Raw genomic sequence first — 23,836 nt, forward strand, 5'->3', positions numbered from 1 at the left:
TAGACGTTATGTCGTAACACAAGAGGATTGATGTCACAACATAGGGAACAAATTGAAGAAATCTCAAGTCTGCCTTCGATCTCATGACACAGACTATGGATGTCGCAACATAGTTCCTGGTGTGTCGCGACATCGACTCTAAGAAGAAAATTAGACATGAAGTTGGGGTATTTTGGTCTATATAATCAAAATTAAAGCTTGAGAACGTCAACTAACCTAGGGTTAAAGACAACGACCACCTGAAGGCAATAAATAGGCTTTATTGGCACATGTAAAAGACACCTTTGAATTAACCTAGTTTCTTCCTTTATATTTAGTCCTATTTTCTTTCTTAGGTTTCTATAGTTTAGTTTATTTGTTTGTTGTTTTATTTCAAGAGAGCTGAATTGTGGAATTATGCAACTCTATGAATTTACGCTTAATATCAATACAATCAGGCTCTTTCATTTACTCTATCTTCTCAATTTAATTAGCATGCTTTCTCTTTACATCGATTATATATTGTTTATGAATGCCATGAGAAACTAATCCTTCTATAGGGAAGTAGTGAGTGGAGGTATGATATGCTAACTGTTTTACAAGGTTACTCAAGGGATCAACTGTTTAGGAAAGGGAGAACGTGAAAAAAACCTTAGGTTTGACAACCCCGGGATGTCATTAAGGTGGGAATTCACCCAAAATTGGTATTGCCCATTCGTGAACACCTTAACCCCAAATTAGTTTGGACTGTGAGGTTGGAAGATATGTAGTTCTTGCTAACTTGTTACGTTAGTGGAAGATCAGAAGATCCTGTTAGGGTAGCGACTAGCTGATGGACGAGGAACCCGAAGTGATAGTTGATAGAGATTACCGAAGCGAGCTAATCACACATAATCAGATTTGATTTACTATTCCTTTTTAATCTCTTAAATTTTATCTTTTTAAGTTGTTTTATTTTTATCATTATAAAAACCCTAACAATCCTTTATTTTATATTTTTCATACTATAATTGAATCTAAAGCACTAATTAGATCTTTTAGTGCTTAGGTTATAATTGATCTAGTGCTCACCTCCCTTGGGTACGATCCTCGGAGTACTCACCTACTCCGTTGTATAACTATATTACAACTAGACTTATTTACTTGCGGATACCAAATAGTAATTATATATACTTTTTGTAGTATTCACACTCTAAACATTAGTACGTCCAGAAGCGGTCAAGCTGTTGGCGTCGTTGTTGGAGAGGCAATGTCACTAGGATAATTTTAATTTCTGCACTTAATTAGAATAATTAGAAAATTTTTAAGTTATAAATATGATTTTGTTTTATTTCATTTATTGATACTAATGTTTTATTTTTGGGTTTAGTGTATGACTCGCAGTAGTTGGACACCTATTGTAGGAACCAAGATCTAGAAAGAATAATCCGAAGAAATCACCGACAGCAATAGCATATGCATGATCCATCACCACCAGTTGCAGATAACGTACCACGTGAAAATCCACTGTTTAATTACACTGATAATAACACCCTAGAAAACCCATCAGCACCACAACTTCTTATGAACATTCATATGGCTCGAAACGAAAGAACTTTAAGGGATTATGCCTACCAAGTTTGGACATGGTTAAAGAAAGTATGGCAAGACTAACAATTACAACTAATAATTTTGAGATAAAATCGACTATTATTCAAATGATCTAGAACAATCTGTAATTTAGAGGTAGTATGATAGAGGACCCTAATCAACATAAAAAATGGTTCATTCAACTCTGTGATACTTTTAAATATAACGAGGTCACTGATGATGCTATTCATCTTTGGTTGTTCCCCTTCTCCTTAGCAAATAATGATTTTTCTTGGTTAGACTGGCAGACACCAGGGTCTATCATAACATGGGATGAACTCACTGGAAAGCTCTTACAAAAGTTTTCCCCAATTAGCAAAGCAGTACAACTAAGAAAAGAAATTGTTGTTTTAGACAAATTGAGGGAGAAAGTTTCTATGAGGCATGACAACGATTAAAAATATTGATTCAATAATGCTCGCACCACGAATTTCCTGAGTGGATGTGGCTGGAGGTGTTTTATAATGGGCTGGATGCAAATGCACGATTTGGATTAGACAGAGCAGGAGGAGGAGCCCTTAGGAACAGAATATACGAGGATGAGTATCAGATCATCGAGAATATGTCACTAAAATCCTGCCAGTGACAAATTGTACGATTCACATATGGTTAGAAACCCGCTATGGTAAAAGCTATCCAACAGGATAATAAGTATCAACAATTACTAGATAGACTCAACCGTATCAAATCAGCTTCTACACCATCTATGCATGGGGGAGACAAACTTCTCTTTCACTATATCAACAATCCGGCTGAGAACGTAAATTACATTGGGAACATGGGTGGAAACCCTTATTCGGATACATATAACCCCAACTGGAGAGATCACCCCAATCTGATATTGGGGACTTAAAGAGTACATAATAATTTTAATCAAGTTAAAAACACTAACTATGAACCTCTTTATTTGCAGAAAACCCAAGACAAGGTCAACCCAAATGACCGTACTATATGTGGTCAACGACTGGACAAAATTGAGGGAGAACTGCAGTCAATGAGAACTAATGTCAAACAGGTCCAGTCTGTATACACCAATTCAACAAGAACATTGACTAAACTCGAGGGTCAAATAAGCCAATTGATGAGCATGATAGGTGACATAAAGAGACAAATAGGCACATGTATTCCCAACAACACGAAAGATAATCCTTGGAGAGAAGGTAAGGAGCATGTGAAAGAAATTGCACTCCGATCGGGCAAAGTACTAAGTAGCCCAGAAACCACTACTCCGAAAACAATAGTGGAGAATAATGATGATCCACAAGAGGTAACCCTAGAAGCAGAAAATGAGCCAGAGTTAGAAGAGGTAATCACATCGGCAGCTGAGACAGATAAGGAAGTAACTAAAGCTTCTGCAGGTACAAAAATCACATTCTCTTCAAGACTGAAGGAAATAAATAAAGATTTTACAGTATGTAGTCTCATTCACAATAGTAGAATTTATATTCCGAGATATGGATAAATGATATTCTATTAAATACATGGTAGATGGAATGTGAGCGTGGTCATGGGTCACTCGTCTTTTGATGAGTGACTTGATTATTATTTGATAGTAATTGACTTTTCATGAAGGAAGATGTAATGGTTACCATGAGATAAAATAAGATCATATTAGGAGAACGGATTTATCCCAAAGACATTAAGGATATCCTATTATGGTAACACACTTATGACAAGGTTATTAGACGAACACTGATCGAGTTGCTTTCGTAATGGTATGCCATTAGGGAGAGTTCAATCACGATACTATAGTGGAATGACTTCGTGACTAAATGAGTTTATAATTAATCAATGAAAAGCTGAAACTTAATTATAAATCATTTAGGCCCTAAGTGCATATGTCCAATTGGTCACTCCACTAGTTTGTTGAAACCAAAAATGAATTGCATGTTGAATCAAATGAACAAAAATGGATAGAAATGTGAAATTTAGAGAAATGAGAAATATTTGGAGAAGTCCTTGAAAATAAATTTATGGTTTTTTGAATTATTATTTAATTAAGTGATTAAATAATTCAAGTTAAAAAATGGAAATAAATTTATTGGTAATAGTGAATCCATTGAATGTAGAAATATTAAATATATTTTCTCATAGATTCTTTTACGGTAAAGTCGTCATGATTTTAACGCAATTAGAATTGGGTTGACAAAATTATCTAAGGAGGAAATTAATAAATTAATTTAATATTTTTTATTTTAGGAAATAGAAAATTAAGTATCGAGGATTGAATTATAAATTAGTGAATTAAAAGTCGAGGAAGTGCTTGTAATAAGACCTGATACGGGAGAGACCCGAAAGTCCCTTTGTTTAATGCTTAGGACGACAAACCCTAGTTTATTTAACTAGGGTTGTGACCGCCTCCCTCGCCACCCTTGCGAGTGACGAGAGAGAAATCAACATTAAAAGCAACAAAGGATCAGAAACTATACTATCATACCGTGTTTGCAAGTGTGACAGGTCTGTTGTAATATAATTGTACAATGGGGTACGAAGTATTCTGAGGATCAAACTCAAAATAGTCGGCGTTTGAGCAAATTATAGCTATAAGCATGGAAAATAAAAAGTCTAACTAACTTATTGCAAAACATTATAGTACAACAGGCCATGAAATCATGAGTAATTATACTAATTTATCAACTAATTAACACAAGTACTTCAATTGTAAAATATGTAAAGTTGCTAAATTAACCAATGAATAACAAACGGTGGTTAATTGATTTCGATATGGTCCATTAATATTCAAATTAGGTATCTAAATTTTTTAAACTCCTAAAATGTTTCTATTTTACCTCTCGACCTCAACTTTACTAAATTAGACAAATTAGTCCGGTTTATCTCATGGCTTTACAGGCTATCTTAGGAATAACGAATTGGTGCTCAATAAGGTTACCTTTCGGTCTCACTTGCCTAAATGTTCCTTTACGGGTGTCAATCCTAAGTTTCTAGGTTTATTCAATTTAGTCTAATTTATTTGCAACTTAGTCCCTCATCCAAAAATCAACTTACCCACTTTTCCTTAAACTAATCCCTTTAGAGTATTTATACATCCTAAAAACTAATATAACAAACATGCAAGAAAAAGAAATGACAACCATTAACATAAAGGTTGAGAAAAAGATGAAAGTTTGGATTTTTAATCTATAAAACTGAAAAGAAAAGTATAGATGAACATTCAATAGTAGAATGAAGTACAAGAAACATAAAAGTTGAAGTCTTTAACAGACTAAGCTAACATAAAAGTGTAAATGAACCTTAAAAATTCTTAGGATACAAATGACATGTCATTAAGGATTTTATGGTTTCGGGTGTTGGTCCTAGATGTCCTACCGATGAATGAGGTCTTGCATTTGTTGTGGATTCTCCATAGCTCGTGTGAGTAGCATCGTGTAGCCAACATTCCGACCTATAGCTCGAGTGAGCATACCCATTTCACAACTCGTGTGAGCACTATTGGAAAGGTTACGGTTACATGAAAAGGCACACTTTGTGTAAGCATTCCTGAGTATTTGATGTTATTCTGTATGGACCAACAGGTAAATAAAGAAAAATGAAAAGGCTTGTAAATGAAATTATTGATATTAATGACTATATGAAATGGAAAGCTAATATGTGCAAATGAATAGAAAAGGGCACTAATCAAACATGTGAAGAGAGGTGAATGAATGTAATTTATTTTATGCTATACACCATGTTTCATAGGTGTCATGATTTTAAGTCATCTACTAACTATGTGGATTGTTATGAATAAGAAAGTAAGATACTTATATGAATTGATGAACATGGTTGAATTATTTAACATTTAGGGTTCAGTAAGTTTGATTTTATCTTATACGAGCTTACTAAGCACTAGTTGCTTACGTAGTTATTTTTCCTCTGTTTTGTAGATCATCAGAAGCTTGATCGGTTGGAATCTTGTTGGAGTCCTATCACACTATCTAACAATCACTTTGGTAGTTTTTGGTTATCTTGGTTATGGTTATAAATGGCATGTATGTGGCTTAAATGTAATAGATGTTGTGAATATGTTATTTGGCCAACTTGGTATGATTATGTCTTTTGAGTATATGTTTGTTTGGACTTGTAATGCTTAGTAAGTATGTGTCTTTTGGTCACTTTTGAGTGAAATGTAAATATATGACATGAGATATGTTTATATGTGGTTGAAATGTTATGGTTGTGATGATGTATGTTTAGGTTATAATGTGATGTTGAGTTGCTAAGAATTGAGGTGCCTTTGAATGGCATATTGATTAAAATTTATAGGTTGATTGATTTGGTATGTTTTGAGTGTGTTTAGAGAGTGTTATGGTCAATTGAATGTATGTGTAAAATGTGTATCTTCTTGTGTAAGGATAGGTATTGAAATGGCTTATTTTAGGGGATAAATTTAGAGCACACGGCCTGGGACACGGGCTGCCACATGGCCGTGATCCACAAACGGTCACCTTACATGGCCGTGTGTCATTAAAATTTTAGGTGCAGGTTTCACACGGTCTATGACACGGCCGTGTGTCTTTAAACAGTTTGTTACACGGTCTGGTACACGGGCTGTGACACGGTCGAGTGACCCAACATTGAATACACACACGGTTTAGCACACGGCCTACGATACGACCCTATTTTGGCTAGTTCAAATGTTCACACTGTTTGGGATATGTCATACTGCCTGGCCACACAGCCGTGTGACTCTTGTTTCCCAATTTTTCATGTTTTTCCAAAATTTTCTGTTTTGATTCAAATTGATCCCCGATTGTTTCCAAATTGTTTTTAGGGCCCCAAAGGCTCGATTTCAGGCCCAAAGGTGTATGTTTTCTATGATTGTATTGAGTTATTGGAAATTAATATTAAATTGTATTATTTATCTGTTTTGAAGTTAAAGGTTATATTTTGTACAGTGATGGTTCATAACCCTAATCCGACGATGGTGACGGGTTAGGGGTGTTACACATTGTTTCTAATCTCCGATAAAGTAAGTTTATCTTCTTTTAATCCTTTTTGGTCGAATTCCATAAGGGATTCTTTGGTTGTTTTTAATCACTCTATCGTATGTTTATCATGTTCGAGTTTTAGCTCGGGAAAGAACGAAGGCAAATCCAAGTAGTAGTAGTGCTACAATCAATTGTTAGTGCTTTCAGTCAGCAAAACAAGGTGTAGGATTTAATCAAATGTGATTGGTGTATATGTGTGTCTTTAACGCTCCTTTTTACTTATGGCTGAATACTTAATTGACTAATTAGCCTATGGCCGAATGTATTAATTGCTTCAATAAGGTTCGAATGCGTAAGAGCATCTTTAGATGCTTGGCCGAATGTGAAGATGGTTACTTAATTAGCTAAGTGTGAAGTGTGGGATGTGTTAACTTGCATGCTGAGTGTCTGTAGTTGTTTCAACGGTTGGCCGGTTATGCTCAAGTAACTATAGTTGAATGAATATGTTTGCATGTATTTTACTAAGTTGGTTGAATTGTTTATTGGCTTGTTGGCTATGTTCGGACATGCACAAACTGTTAATGTTTATCGCTATAATGACATCACATGTTTTAATGAATGTATGAATGCATACCCACTATTCTGCCTCATTGCATGTCTGATAAGCATGTTGTTATTTTTTTGTATCTTCTGTTAGCATGATTGTAAAACATGCCACTATTCTGGTTTATTGATTTCATGGTATGACTTTCTTCTGTAATGCACCATAATTGGTTCTACTATTATGATAAAAATGACATTATGCATTACGTCAGGATTTGGTTGAACGGAGATAGGGGAGATCTGTGGAGTTTTGGCAATAAATCAATAATTTTTTAGAAGTTTTGTTCAGAGTTTTGGCGGTTCGTTCACAACACTGTTCTGGTGGTTTATCCACAAAATTTGACTGGCAGTATAACTGCGCTTATCTACTGTCACCGGTGGTTAAACCACAATGAGCTACGACTCCTTCTGATATGGAGTGTAGTGGATGGATGGGTAGGAATTGCATTATCATTCATGATCATGTATTTAAATTCTAGAATTCATCATTCTGTAATCTTTGTAAATATAGTGATTAGTGACTACTATTGTTGTTGACTCTGCGTGTAAGCATGATTTTATGGTCTTGATACACTATTTACTTTTGATTGAAACTTACACTGAGCTGTAAAACTTATCCCATTAGTTTAACATTTTTCAGGTAGTCCACAAGGTTAGGGTTCGAATTTTGCAATTTGGAGGTCTCATCTCGGTTTTGCTAAATAAAGTATTTTAATTTATATTTCTATTTATTTGGTTTGTAATAATTTATTTTACGAATTGTGTCATGGCATTTGATTTTGGGATATTTTTAGTATTTTCATGTATGGACATTAAACAATTGGACCAATTTAATAATACATATACTAACAAATTAAACAAGTGCTTTGACTTTGATTCTGATAAACTAACTAACTACCTTTTTACTACAAATAAAAAAATTCCACTTAAGACTCTACTTGATTGAATTTTGATCCAAAGGAAAAAAACCGTGGAGCTGAACTCAGAACACCTTTTAAAAGATTATGTGGTACGATTGGATCGAATAAACCCTTATGGAATAAATATTCAACCGCCTGTGAACCTTCCGGTATTTTTTATTCAATGTTTGCTCAATTACTCTTTTACCTGCAAATGCAATATAGGCATTGGGTTCAGCAATAATGATATCCCTCAACATACCAAAACTTGCGGTCACTCCACCAGTAGTAGGAGATGTAAGAATTGATACATAAAATAACTTTTTATTTGACTGATAATCATATAAAGTGGAAGATATTTTAGCCATTTGCATCAAGCTCAAACTTCCTTCTTACATGCGGGCTCCTTCGAAAGCACATACTAGAATAAGAGGTAAAAAATTATTGGTAGCATATTCGATCAAACGGGTGATTTTCTCGCCTACTACAGATCCCATACTCCCCCCCATAAACTAAAAATCCATAACCCCGGTTGTTATAGGAATATCATTTAATTAACCCGTGCCTGTTTGAATAGCTTCAGTTAATCCTGTCTTTCTTTGATAAAAATCAATACGATCTTTACAAAGCTCTTCTTCAGACTGAAATTCAATGGGATCTAAAGAGATCATGTCTTCATCCATAGGACCCCAAGTGCCTAGATCAATCGAAAGTTCAATTCTATCTAAACTCCTCATTTTCAAATGATATCCACATTGTTCACAAATATTCATTTTTGAATTAAACGATTTCTTATAATTTACTCCATAACAATTTTCGCATTCGCATTGAACCCACAAATCCTTGTATAGATCGAGATCATTATAACTTTCTTTTAGAGTTAAATCATTACCATTTTCACGAGTTATTATATCAAACTTTTTGCCTTCACTACTATTTCTACCTTCGCTGCAAATGTAATTATAAATATAATTATCATTGGAATTGTCACTACCACTTAAAATGGAATTATCAATACAGATTTGAGAACGAAGATAAGAGTCATTACGACTATTAATGTGATTATTCCAACCATAGTTAGTATCATTATCATACAAGTTAAAATGATAACGGGACACATCATTTTTCGATCCATTATTCATATAACTAGAGTTATGATAACTATAAAAAAAAATTCTAGTTCACTTAAAAAAGAATGATCATTGTTAAGCTCAAAATTTTGATTTTCACTATCAAAATATATGGAATAACGGTTTTGATTACTATCCCTAATTAAAAAGGTGTCATCAGAAATCAAATTTTGAATGTTTTTGACGTCAACTAAATGATCAACCTTACTGTAATAACTAGAGCTGTCACTACAATCATGAATGTTTTTATCCGTATCATTTCTAGTCGAGTTTTCGTTTACAGTAGTATTTTCAACAAGACCAAGGTAGCTATCCATTAATTTACTTAGCCCACATCTTTATTCTAATTCTCCCTTAGACAAGATCAAATTGAACCATGATTTTTCCATAGAGCTTTCTTGCTTCTATTTGCATGAAAGTATAGTAGATGAATAGTCATTCGATGAAAAATCAATTGAATATTTTATTTCCTATCAGAATACGCATACTAGATACAATCACTAAGGTTATTAACAAACAATGAGTGAATATTGAAAGAAACGATTCTCTTTTGTGAGAACCTGGAGTAGCAGTTCATTATATATGATAGAGCTTTTTTTTTCTTTTGAATTAGAAATATCAATTTTCAATTAGAAATAGTGATTTCCCCATGTTGTGTAAAATCAGCATTGAAAAATTGGAAAAAAGAAAATTTTCTCCTATCAAGAACCTTTTTCGTAAAATCTCGTCTACTAATACAATACAATAAGTTTCTATTCCAACATGAAGCCAAAAGAACAACATACAAGATGGGTAGAAGTTGTGATGCTTGGCTCGATCCATGATCCGAAACCGTGGTATATAGGATAGAAAAGAATACACCAATCCTAAGGATCCATACATAGGATTAATTATGGACCGAGGAGAAAATTTGAGTTGTGTTTAGTCTTTTATTTTTGTATTTAAGATCTTGTATATCTAGATAAAAATATATCTATAAAAAAATATAGACAATAGAATCGGCTCAATCCTTTTAGTAAAATATTGGGTCGAGTATAATTGCAATTCAACAAACCGACAGTAATTACTGGATTACAAAGTATACATTGCTTCGAATTCAAATTTGATTTATCAAGCTGGTTTATCTAATTTATCCACTGCGTCAAATTCAAATTTGATCGCCTTCCATACTTCACAAGTAGCACCTAGTTCAAGACTCCATTTGCTAACCTTGCGGATAATTTCATTACCCTCGCGGGCAAGGTTATGTCCCTCATTTTGAGCTTGTACACATGCTTCTAAAGCTACTCGATTAGCTACGGCACCCGGTGCATTTCCCCAAGGGTGTCCTAAAGTTCCTCCACTGAATTGTAGTACGAAATCATCTCCAAAGATCTCGGTCAAAGCAGGCATATGCCAAACGTGAGTACCCCCCGAAGATACGGGCAGAACACCTAGCATAGAAACCCAATCTTGAGAGAAATAAATATCACGGCTTCGATCTTTTCCAATAAAATCATCATGTAGTAAATCAACAAAGCCCAAAGTTATGTCCCTTTCTTCTTCAAGTTTACCTACTATTGTACCAATGTGAATATGATCTCCATCAGACATACATAAAGCTTTAGCTAGTACACGAAAGTTCATACCATGATTCTTCTGTCTATTAATAACTGCGTGCATTGCGGGATGGATGTGAAGAAGTAAACCATTATCTCGGCAATAATGAGCCAAGCTAGTATTTGCAGTGAACCCACCTGTTAAGTAGTTGTGCATTATGATAGGAACTCCCAATTCTCTAGCACACACGGTCCTTTTGATAATTTCTTCACATGTCCCTGCAGTAGCATTCAAGTAATGCCCTTTGATTTCACCTGTTTCAAAGGTTTTTCCGCTGTAAAATTGGTTTTCGAAACTCCGAATAATGAATTAATAATCAAGTATGTTTATAAAATTAATAAGCTAATTTTTCATTTAACTTTAATTAAACTTGGCAAAAACTAATGTTTTTATAAAATAAAAAGAAGCCCATTACTGATTTTCTTAAAAATGTAAGAAAAATATTTTCAAGAATAAATTTTCTAATAAATGGATCATTTATTTACCATATCGTTTCGGTGGCCAAAATGGCCTTCAAAATCCGACCATAACTTCTGGGTCAGGTTAGGGAGGTTATAGTCAGTTTAGCCAACCACATATATTTCTCTATCTTTTGGGAATCATTCGCTCCGAAGCTCAAGATAAAACATCTTCCTAATTAGATTTGATAGATGTCATATTAGTCTTTCAATCGGTTTGCTCATTTTCGGTCATACTGAAAACATGTTTTGCTTCATCTACTCATACAAATTGTCTTTCTATATTACGATCTGACCACGTAAAATCGCTTAGTATTAGTTAAACGTTAGATGATCATTGAGCCAATATTTGCTTCCATTTTGCTTTGTATGCAAAAACCATTGAGGATAATGTATAAGGGTATTAATGTAATTAATGGATATTGTTAAACCAGTTTTTTGAAAAATACAAATATACAAAACAAATATATACTTAGGATACCAGATCCAACAATAACAATATAAGTATTTTGAACGGTTAAGAAAAAAGGATCCTTACAGTGTAGGTTTGAATCCTTCCATTAATATTTTGTTTTATTTTCTTCTTGAATCCAGGTCCACATTACTTCTATAATTTTTTTCTTAGCATAAAATATTTTAATTTTTCTTAGCATAAAATATTTTAAGTTTTCATATTAGGCGAACGGGTAAGGAAGAATCTTAAAGGGTTTGAGGTGCAAGTTTGAAACCTTTCTTTAAATTTTTCTTTCTTTTGGTTATCATCTTCTTATTCTTCGCAAATAATGAGATTTTGAATAAGAAATCAAGCAAAAATGGGTTTCATCTTGAGATTTTGAAGAAAAATTTGAGAGTTGTGTTGAATACATGTTATAAAATAAAGAATAAAAGATAAAAAGAAATACAAAATAGGAGAAGAAAAAGAAAAGCATTTTTTTATTCATTAATCGGGTATTTATAATGCTTCTTTGAAGTTTATATTTATAAACATAAAAAATATATTTGATATAAAATTCTACACCTAACGGACATGGAATCTTGGAAGTACATCAAACTTCTTATCATAATAAACATCTACTCCCAAGTCATTTTTGTCCAAGTATGTTGTTGCTTATGGCTAAGACTATTGCAATTCGGGAGGCGCTATCTTGGTTGCATTCTTGTTACTTTGATAATGCTGTTTTAAACAGATTATCTTCGAGTGTGAGAAGCTTTGATGAGTAGCAATGTTGATTTTTCCAAGTTTGGTTTGGTTGTTCAGGGTTGTCAATATCTTCAATCTTTGTTCTTCCTATGGACTCGTACTAGATGAGCCAATAAGGCAACTCAATCTATAGCTAGGACAGCTTTATTACATGTGAGCTACGTTGAACTGGGGGCAAGTGCCTAATTTTCTATTCTCTATTCTATCGTTCAATAATACTTTAAATGTGCAAGTTAAGGAGATTGAGACCTACGACAAGTATATAAGGTAAGCCTATTGATTTGGGTATTTACTATTTAGATGTTCTTCCGCTCTTCTTGCTCTCTTTGTGGATTTTTTATTATGAATAAATGTTTTCCTTAAAAACTTAGTAAAACTCTTTTAGTTTTTGAAAATAGTAGGAAAGGAATGAAATCAACAAAGTAAACATTTATTAAATATAACTTAAAGATTTAAAATGTAATTATAAGTTCATTAATGTTAAATAAACTTTAAAAGTAGGGTAAACTACATCCATGGTCGCTTTTGTTTACTTTAGGTTACATTTCAGTCACTTATGTTTGAAATGTTACATTTTAGTCACTTATGTTATCGTGTTGTAACATTTTAGTCATTGAGCCGTTAATTGTTGTTAATGGTGTAATGGTAAGCTGACGTGGCACGTTAAATCATCATTTCAAACAAAAAATTTAGGTTAAATTATACAATTGGTCCTCATAATTTTTCGTTTTGAGCAATTTAATTCTTTTATGTTCTTTTAACTTTCTTTCTTTTTTTTTTCTTTTTTTTCCATTCTCTTCTACTTCTCCCTCTGTTTTTCTACCTTCTTTATTTCTTTTAACATACCAGGAAGTCGAATTGGTAGTGAAAAAAGAAGCATGGTAAGGGTTTACGGGTTTTGGTTATAGGCAAATGATGACAGTTGACTTCCTACTTCTTTTTTCATTGCCAATTCGACTTCCTAATATGTTAAAAGAAATGGAAATGTATAAAACAGAGGAGAAACAAAGAGAATGGAAAAAAGAGGAAAGTTTAAAGAACATAAAAGAAAAAAATTAAATTACTTAAAACGAAAAAATATGGGGATCAATTGTATAATTTAACCTAAAATTTTGTTTGAAATGATGATTTAACGTACACGTCACCATCGTTACACCATTAACGACGATTAATGGCTCAATGACTAAAATGTTACAACATGATAACGTAAATGACTAAAACATAGCATTTTAAACATAAATGACTAAAACGTAACCTAAGGTAAACAAAAGTGATCATGGGTGTAGTTTACCCTTAAAAGTAAACAAAATTATGAAAGTAAAATGTCTTCATTAAGAAACTTCCATAAATAAATATTCTGAAAACTCTTTTTACGTTAGGTAAAGGAGATCAGATGTTTTCGTTTATTAAAATACTCCAACAGTAGTGTTTTAAAATTCATGAATGGCATATACTACAATTAATTCATTAATATATCGAGAATATTCTTTAAAATAATTTATTTAACTTTTATATACAACAATATCCATGTTAATTTCTATATTAAATTTCACAATTTAAATATAAAATTCAATAACAATTTATCCCTAAAATAAGTAAACCACACATTTAAAGTTTTATCAAAAAAAAATGCCGACAAAGTTTATAAAACCAATTTTCCGACATTATTTCGTTTTATAACATCAAAAATTAAAAATACACACACTACACAAATCTTATATTGGTTTAGAAAATGATAAACAACATCTGTGTTACTTGCAAATGCTAAGTCAAACCAAACAACATAAACAAACACTGGCTTCAGCAATAATATAAATACATAGATAAAAGGAAAATTACATTTTAAAAAATGTATGCGTATATGCACAAACAGCTCGCCATTGTCATGGCTCGTAATGTTTCAATATTTGAAAAAGAGGGTGCTAAGAAAATGGAAGCAAAAACAATTTGATCTAAAAAAAAGTTTTAAGTAACAAAGTAAGGAAGGGCTAGATTGGCGACTCATATTCAAGCTCAAATTCCGACCCGGGTTCTTCATCTTCATCTAAACAATCAATGCCAACAGCAGCATGACCGGGGCCAAAGGCTTTGATATGGTCTTTCAAAGACCTCTTGTGCTTGAAATCAGACCCACAAATGCAATACCAAATCTTCCCACAGTTCTTCTCATGGGTTCTCCAGTCTCCTTTCACTGCAAATGCCTTGTCACATTTCCTACAGGTGAAGGGCTTAACACCATGTTTCCTTTTGTAATGAGTTTGGAGAGTTCTGAAATCTTTGAGAGGCCTTGCTCTTGGGTGCTCGATGTTGTGCTTGCAACCCGGTGCACAGCAATAACATGGGAGCCTTAGCATGGCTGTTGGTTGGCTTCCTCTTAGGGAGTCTGGTCCTTTTCTGTACTGTGACCCATGCCCCCACATATGCATCTGTACAATTAATACGTTTATATATGAAGCAAAAAACCCACCGTAACGGGATTCACAGGCGTCAAATCCAGGCGGGGGAAGCAACCTGGTAACAGTATATTTCTAGCAAAGAAGTACATACACGCTTAATGCACTATGAGTAGGTGGTGTTCATTATCTCATTCAAGAGCTCCTTGGAATTTGCAAACTAAGAGAAATTAAATTACAAACTAAAGAAAAACGGCAAGAACCCCTAATCTGGTCTATTAAAAATTAAGGGTAAAACACTGTCACTTGTCTTTTAGTATGATTAAAAAAGACTAATCAAAACATTTGTATTTCATTCATTTAACCTAAATAATAACTATACATTTATCTTATTAGATATGAAAACCCCTTAAAGATGACTATGCATCTATTAGATATGAATCTGCTTAAACAATCGAGAAATAAGACATATATATATATATATATATAGAGAGAGAGAGAGAGAGAGAGAGAGAGAGAGATGAAAGAAGTCGGAAAATGAACTCCAAACATAAAAACTTGGATGGAGAAAAAAAAGGGGGGTTACGTGTTGGTTAATTTTGAAGTTATTTTTGGTAAATTAACATGATCAGCCGTTGTTATTTGCAAGAACAAACCATTAGAGGTCTCTAATTTCAAAGTTGGAGTGTCAGATTAATATGTTTGTCTGTTTGGGATGCAAATCTAGGGTGTTTTCTTTTGCAGACTGGAGAAATGAAATGACAAAAATGACTAGGGCATTTCAAAGTAAAGACCAGCTGAAAGTCTGAAACCCTCTCATCAGTCTTGCATTAACCTATATTTGCAATTCACCTGGGGACTGGAGTTTAACTTTAGCACACTCTTCAAAGTCCTAACAAGCAACAGCAACATTTTCAGTACCTTAATGACTTAAACCTACCGACTTCATTCTCTCCTGGTACCTTAATGACTTATCGAGGTTCAAACATAACTAAAATAAAAATAAAAGCACAGTTTAGAGTCTCAGATCAGATGAAGAAAAGACTAATCAATGGAGATGAAAGAAGGATGTACGAGTGAAGAGGAAAAAAGGAAATTTTAGCGGATCATGTCTCATGCAATGAGGCATACCTGCAGGTTATTGTATCTGTTAAAGGTTTTGCAGCAGACATGACATGAAAACTGTGTAGGACCAACGAGAATCTGAGTAGGGGTAGGGATCCAATACTGTCCCTTGGTTAAAGGATACCCAGGAACTGCACTCCCATTCCCTCCTAATCTGTCTGTCACATGTGCAGATGGGGAGAGCCCCCCAAACCCCAGATCGGAAATAGGGATAGGAAGGCCTATGTGTAGGGTTACAGTTTCAGCCTCCTCATCAGCAGCAGCAGCAGCTGCAGCCTCTTTGTTCATGCCCTTATCACCTTCCATGAAACTGCTCGAGGGTTCATTCTCTTCTTGCCTTGTAGGACTTAGATAATTGATTAGAGGAAGTGCTTGTTGGGGTGGAGCTGGCCAAGGATGAGGCGTTTGAGCTTCGATACTGGAATATGTGTTGAAGATTATGTTGTTGTTGGTGTGAGGTTGGGAAGAATGGGTTGGATGAGGAGGAGGAGGAGGAGGTGCTGTAGTACTGAAACGAGTAGCGTAGTGGGGATTTAGAGGTACGAAGTTGAAGCCCCCTCCGGGGAAGAGATTGGAGTAAGGGTCTGTCATAATGGCTGTGAGATTGGAATAGTAAATAATATAAAGTGAGGATTTGATTGTATTTTGGCAACTGGAATGATGAAACACACACTATAATATATATAGATAGATAAGATAGGATAGGTAACACATACATACAGAAATAGATATACACATATATGCCTGACCCTGTCAAATTTACAAAAAGTGAAAGGTAGAATCATAAAAGAGAGTGGGAAGCGATGAGATGAAAATAATTTACCCCTATCGCTATTGCAATGCCATGCAGACAAAGAAATAAAGTAAAAGGAGGAGACATAAGTCAGAGATTAGGCAATCAGGTTACTCGTCCTTGTCTCCTAAGACCATAAAAGAGAGGAAGTCATGGAGAAGAATAGAGCGGTGGAGCGTAGACGTCTTTAGTTTTTTTGTGTGTGTGTGATTTTATGATAAAAGGAAATCATCTCATCCATCTTTTTCACTGGGAATAGTATAATCACTACCGCTTTAATTTGTTTTACTGTCTATATATGTTTAATCTTATTGAGATAGGGAGTGTATTTAAATCAAACCCTTCCAATTATAATGATTTTAAGATTCATCTTGAATTGAGAAGATATCGATTATACATTTAAGAAAATGTTTGAAAAAGAAATTCAATATTATTTTTTTTCAACTACTTCCCTAATAAATTGAATTTTGTTTCGATTTGATTCAATTTAAAGAATTATAAATAAAAGTTTAGAGATTCTTGAATATATAAGTTTACATCTTACTCCTTGGAATTGATGGATGAATTTAGTAGTCTTGTTCTATTCTCCGCATTTTGCTCATTTTTCACCCCAAATTGTACTTCTAATAAGATTTTGATATTGTTTGCTTCCCGTGAGACTGATTTTCTTTCTGACAATGTGGTGCTGAATGATGCCTGCAGTGATAGACTTGTGTGGGAGACGGACTCTCATGGCAATTTTTTAGTGAAAATATCGAAATTATTATTGTTTTCTTGCCATCAACAGGTTTGATTGTATTCCTTTTGGCCTTCCAGGTTCCTCCTGATGTTCAATATTTTAATTGGCTTGTTTTTACGTAAGCCTATTCCATCAAAATACTTTTTGTGTTCCAAAAGGCAAGCTTAATCTATGGTGTGGCATGTTCGATGAGGATTGTGATCACATCTTAATTGTTTGTTGGTGTGCTTGGATGTTTTGGGGGTGAGATTTTCAATTGGTTCAATTTGTCCTGGGTAATGCCAGAATCAATGTCTGACCTCATTTTCTAGTGCTCCATATTACCATTTTATAAGCAGGTTAAAAGGCGTTGGTTAACATTTTGCGAGGCCATTTTGTGGACGATATGGCTTGCCCAAAACGGAACTCTTTTCAAGGAAAAATTTTGGTATCCGAATGATATTGTGTTTCTTTCCAAGATGAGGTCCTTGTATTGGTTCCATGCCTTTTGCGAAGGTGTTAATTCTATTGAGCTACTAGCAGGCCCTCATGGTGGAATTTGATTTGCTATTACTTCTGCTTTAGGAGCTTCGCTTCTTTATTTTGTTTTAGCCCCTATTCTATTTTTGTCACTTTGGGTAATTTGTGTACTGCACTCTTTCGAGTTTCGTTTTATTTTAGTGTTTGAATCAGATTTTTTAAAAGGGAAAAAATTCAATTAAATTCTAAAAGGAAGTATAGTGACAAGTAATTAACAATGAAAAACAATATGATGATTGAAGTGATTGTATAAAAAAAATAGAAATGAATGTACTGCAGATAATGAACAGTAAGAGTGAGAGACATTACATGAACTGAAAAGGATTGTATAAAACAAGAACGTCATGTCATCTCAGTATCTAATTTTAAATAATTTAAAATTACATCAATATTTTCATCTTAAATTTCAATAATTTCATCCTTAAAGAATTCAGGAGAAAATTATTAATGTGACAATATTAAACATATAATAATGAGACAAAAATTACAAAGATGGTAAACATAGTGGAAATTACTTAAAAGTTAATGCATAAACAAAGTACATACTAGCATACATAGATGTAAGAGTATTGTTAATTTAGCTAGAAGGAAAGTATTCTTACTCTAAGGAAAGATTAAAAAGTGAAGTTATTAACAATATTTAGATCTAAACTTTCTAAGTCATCTTTTTAAAACATTTCGACACTGAGACAAATTTAAAGGATTCTATTAAGTTTCTAAGATTAACTCCAGTTTAATTGTATTTCTTTTTACTTCTCATTAATCTATGTTGAAGTGAATTACTACTACGAGTTAAAAAGAACATCATATTGAATAATATTTCTCCTAGGATTGCTGTTACCAAATAGTAATTTTACAAAAACATAAGAAAATATGTTACAATTTTAACTTCAAATGTGTGGTCTGTTTGTTTCATTTTAAATAATTTCACAAACTATATCCCTAATTTTTAGATCTAGTACTAGTGGTTTGACAATTGTTATGAGCAATGTCTAGTATAGATCCATTAAAATATAGATCAGGATAAAAATTAAACCCTCGACTATTTATAAGCAATTATTGTTTGATAAATGCATTGTATAGTTATTTACTAGATAGAAAAGAAGTAGCAAAAAGTTGGCGTAATAAAAACTTTTGCAATGGCTGGAGATCGGTAACAAAAATTTAGTTGAATGCTTCTTCCGCTTTCCTATAATCATTTTGATATAAATTATTATTCGTATAACTTGTAATAAAAACAAGTAGCTACGTAGACTTATCTTCTTTCTTGGTGGGGAAACAATTTTAATCCACATGTGGTGGTGTTGAAAATTTGTTTCCATCTATTATGCTTAATCCTAGGATAATGTTTTTTAAAATTCTTCACATGTTGTCAAATTTTTGAGATTTCATCTTCATGTTACATTACTAGTCTGCCTAAGATATAATAACTCAAATCATAATCATAAGAAAATTCATCCCTTCGATTATGATCGAAATACGTTTCTGTTACAGTGGGTATAATACTAAAGATCAAGGAAAAAGGAAGTGTTGAGGGTTGGACCCAACACGTTAGTTATTTGTTTCTTTAGGGGATTTTGTCTTTCTATTTGCTAAAGAGCTGTGGACTTAAGTCCAATCATTCATGTAAAATCAATCACTCTCTTCAAATATTTAATGAAATTTTCTCACAAAAACAATATAAGTTGGATGTTAAAAGAAAGCAAATAATGAAATCGTTTGCAATAATTTCAAGGTAGCAGATGGGAGTGGAAACGCAAATATAGTTAAGTGGTGGCGCTAAGAAGTCATTATTGAATTGTTAGACAAGGACATGGATCGTCGTCAAGCTTTCATTTTCTGTTAATGACACAGTCCATTGGTAGATACAGATATGAAGGGGTTGAACTCAGCTCCTTTCCTGGGCGGCCCGTACCACTGGTACAGTGATAGGGAATTCAAGTGGTTCTCCTAAAACACCTCACATCACCCTCCAGAAGTTTCCAGTATTAACATGAGATTGACACGTGGAACTGATGTTGAATGCTCAAGGAAGAAGCTATGGGAAGGGAAACAAGGAATGGCATTTTCTGGTGTCGGTATAAGAAGCAAAAGTGGACGCGTGGAAACCATAATATAAACATGAAAACGAAAGGCCATTCAAATTGAAAGCCTACTTTAACAAAGGAAAATGGGAGTTTTAACAATGGAGCCATCAGGGAAATCAAGGAATGTGTGAAGAACGAAACACACACATACATTATAAAGGTATAGTAATTAAAGTAATGGAAATAAGTATGTTGATTGGAAAGCTAGCTCTGGATAAATCGGCTGATGTTGAGACTTCTCTTGGGTTTCTTTTTTTTCTTTTTTTGCTTCCTCCATTTTAATATGAAAACTTCTTTAACCTGAATTTTATCATATTCTCACCTCAGATCATTAATATCTAATTAAGTTTTTCAAAATCATTCTATTTATGTTTATATGTTTTAACGTCTATTGAGGGTAATTTGATAAAGAATAAATTTTAGAACTTACTATTTTTTACCTAAATTTGGTTCATCTACTTTTGTTTTTGGTTGAAACCAAGGTGTCTATTGGAGGTATTGATTAATCATCTCCCCATAGGTACCATCCAAAAAAGTAATTGGTTCGTCATTAAATGTGTTCTATTCCAATGAGTGAGATTGAACCTCCAACTTCATGGTTAAGGAATAAGATAAACAACTGTAACACCTTCTACTCGACCTGATTCATCGAGTCTGGATCTTGAGTGTTACTACTCATGATACTTAACAAAATAACGAACAGTTGACAAACAATCTTTACTTAAAACATTTTTCTTATTAATTTAACTAAAAGACTTAATATTTCAAAGCAAGGGAAAGTATTAAATATAAATTTTTACACCAAATTTGTTACAACTCATTACAGTATAAAAGTTTGTTAAAGACAGACTCTTAGGGCGTAACTTTAATCTACGTCACTTTTCCACTGTATGCATAATAACCCACTTCGTCGCTACCCTGGTGTACTCTTGGGGTCATCCCTCCTCGTGTTTTCTCTTACCGCAATATCTTAAACAATAACAGACATTGTAAGTTCAAGAGAACTTGGTGAGCTTTATTACAAAAATATCTTGACGTATACTTTATAATATTCGTAGAATATTGATGCGTCATCTATCCTTCTAAACCACTTACTTCTGTATCAAACGGATACTATTACATTTTTTGCTTACTCATACTCACGAACTACCATACTCTTAGCTTATCAATTCTCTCTTAACGAACCAACTTAGGATCTTTCCATACATTTCATTAATCTTTTTTTTTCACTTAACCACAAAAGTACTATTTCAAAGAATATATCTCTGGAGCCCACTTCATGCAGACCCTCTCCTCACATATACACGTATTCCAGAACAGTTGTTCATGGATATTAATACGTGGCGAATACATACACGTTTAGCGGATACTTTCACAAAATTGAATATCATCGGTCCACTAATCAAATTATATTCTTGTACAATAATCCATAAACTCGTATTGATAATGAACTATACAGATCATTCAAATAAACTTCACTTACAACTTTGTTACAGAATCCATGATACTTAAAATAACGATGTCTCGAATTTTATGAGATCTCAGTAGAAGACATGATACTGTTCAAATATGATGGAAATCATACACTCAGATTTTCAACACTATAATGCAAACAAACTTCAATTGACAATTTATTATATCTTTCATAACCATGAATACGCCCATTTTCAAAACTAACAAATTACCATGGCGGATACCCTTTTTAACATACAACACATTTCTTTTCAAAACTTCATTTATCTAATTCAACCAAATTAACCTTATCATAGAATATCTATCATAGAACAATCAGAATTTACCTAGAACTTACCATAAGGGCGGATAAGCATACTTTACCAAACAGACTTTGCAAAGTACGCCACAAGGGCCAAATAGAATACGCCATAAAGGCATCATACAGATTCACGTGTTTACTGTCCCAACAGACTCTCACAGAAGGTGTCATGGGTTTCTCCCTGATGGACTTATACATAATTTCATGCATCGTGATCTGTCAATTTGGTTTACACATTATCGAATCCTATACCATGAACATACATACAGAAAATTCTTGCCATGGGTCTCAGCTACATGAACTTATACACATTCATGTATCGTTATCTGCCAATTCAATCTTCAGTTTATTGAAGGCTACACCATATGTGTTCTTATATCATACAATGCCATGGGTCTTAACCTCATGGTCTTACACTTGATTTCATGTCGTGATTTGTCAATCTAGTTAGCAATATAATTGCCCTACCAGAGGCTTCACAAAGGGACATTTCTCAGCATTTACTTTCCCAAATTTATTCACATTCTTAACTGACTCATACTTTTTGTATCTCTAACTTTACCTGAACTTGCCAATCAACATTCTTCTCAACAGAAATTTATACATATCATCATCTTCTATATGTACTTGTACTTGAATAACTTACATAAAAAGTCAAGGTAGAGACTCACCTAATACTCACCTAATACTCACCTAATATTGTTCTAAGCTCCAGACTCAGACATCCTTCTTATACCAGCAGCAACAACTACTTAAGAACCTAGGACCACCATTAAAACTCATTTATATACAAATTACTATCATTTTAATCACTGATAACCCTATGCAAAACCTTATACTTACAACTTACTTTCAAATACCACATACAGACTTTCTCATTTAGAACTTGACATGCAAAGCTGTAATACTTACCCGGAGATGGAATAACCACTCATTAGCTAAGGACCATAGCTTCCAGCTTAACGAGAAAAAAATACAATTAGACTTAAGAAAAAGAATCAGAAAGTACTCTTAAAGGAAGAAGAATAAGAACATTTCTCAGAACCCTTCTCACACATATAAATATGACCCATCCTACCAAGTGGAACTTAACAAGTGTCACACATATCAGAATTTGTTTTCTTATTGGTTTATAGTTTCCGAGAGAAATATAAATGAGTACCCTACATTTACAAATATCATACTAATTTATCCAATTGATTCCTAACCAGGTTACTTTACAACCTAACAAGCACAGTACTTCGACAAATAAGGCACACTATACATTTGGCGATAACTCATACCATACTTGCCCATTTTCGCTTAACACAATCTTCTCTTTTGAATAGCAAAATATCCTGAAATAAAATCTTTACCTACTTATATGGTGGTTACTACATGTCCACACTTATACGCCAAAATAAGCAATTGGGCATACTATACTTCTCCAGACAGATTATTTTACCACTATATACATTAATCTTAGACCCGCTAGACCTGAGGTGTGACAACAACCACCACACCACACCTCATGGTTGGCTCATCAACTTTGAAAAAAGTATCCAATCACTTTTTGCAATGAAAATGCGGACTAGCTACAACATTTTTTTTAAATAATGTTGCTGCGACAACTCGTACGCCAGACTATGTGTACTTTATATTAATACAACACTATCTGTCTTATATGACATGTTGATAAATAATTTAAAAGTTATAAAAATATTTATAAAATAAAAAAAAACTCAAAATTCAAAAATATAAAAAGTTCACAAAAACTAAAAAAAATTAGCATGGAGTACATAGGATTATCATGCACACTGCTATGTTTAAAATTTTAACGTTTTAGTCAAGATTTCCTTTTAAAAATAACTTTCGACTTTTTAAAATGTTGATAGTTAAATTCGACTCTTTTAAAAAAATTGAAGGTCAAATTTAGTTTAAAAAATAATATAAGAGCCAATTTTTCAAAATATGTAAGCATTAAGGGCTAAAATTATTATT

At 33.4% G+C, this 23,836-nt stretch overlaps 2 protein-coding genes, 1 non-coding gene and 1 pseudogene across 3 annotated transcripts; all 4 read right to left on the reverse strand.

Annotated features, from left to right (window-relative positions):
- Positions 1–1,935: 1,935 nt before the first annotated feature.
- LOC128032243 (small nucleolar RNA R71) lies at positions 1,936–2,040 on the reverse strand. The gene has a single exon (XR_008188371.1). It is a non-coding gene; the product is annotated as a small nucleolar RNA R71 (small nucleolar RNA).
- A 6,025-nt stretch (positions 2,041–8,065) lies between these two features.
- Positions 8,066–9,557, reverse strand: LOC128042987 (acetyl-coenzyme A carboxylase carboxyl transferase subunit beta, chloroplastic-like; annotated as a pseudogene).
- Positions 9,558–10,198: 641 nt separating this feature from the next.
- Positions 10,199–11,786, reverse strand: LOC128042988 (ribulose bisphosphate carboxylase large chain-like). The gene is made up of 2 exons (XM_052634763.1): positions 11,764–11,786; positions 10,199–11,041 (listed from the first exon to the last, which is right to left on the reverse strand). The coding sequence occupies exons 1-2, from the start codon at positions 11,784–11,786 to the stop codon at positions 10,279–10,281; spliced, it is 786 nt and encodes a 261-aa protein (XP_052490723.1). The 3' UTR covers positions 10,199–10,278.
- A 2,329-nt stretch (positions 11,787–14,115) lies between these two features.
- Positions 14,116–16,633, reverse strand: LOC105790566 (zinc finger protein WIP2). The gene is made up of 2 exons (XM_012618229.2): positions 15,951–16,633; positions 14,116–14,852 (listed from the first exon to the last, which is right to left on the reverse strand). The coding sequence occupies exons 1-2, from the start codon at positions 16,533–16,535 to the stop codon at positions 14,415–14,417; spliced, it is 1,023 nt and encodes a 340-aa protein (XP_012473683.1). The 5' UTR covers positions 16,536–16,633; the 3' UTR covers positions 14,116–14,414.
- Between the last annotated feature and the right edge of the window lie 7,203 nt (positions 16,634–23,836).

The sequence above is a fragment of the Gossypium raimondii genome, chromosome 8 (genome assembly GCF_025698545.1).
Source record: "Gossypium raimondii isolate GPD5lz chromosome 8, ASM2569854v1, whole genome shotgun sequence".
NCBI lineage: Eukaryota > Viridiplantae > Streptophyta > Magnoliopsida > Malvales > Malvaceae > Gossypium > Gossypium raimondii.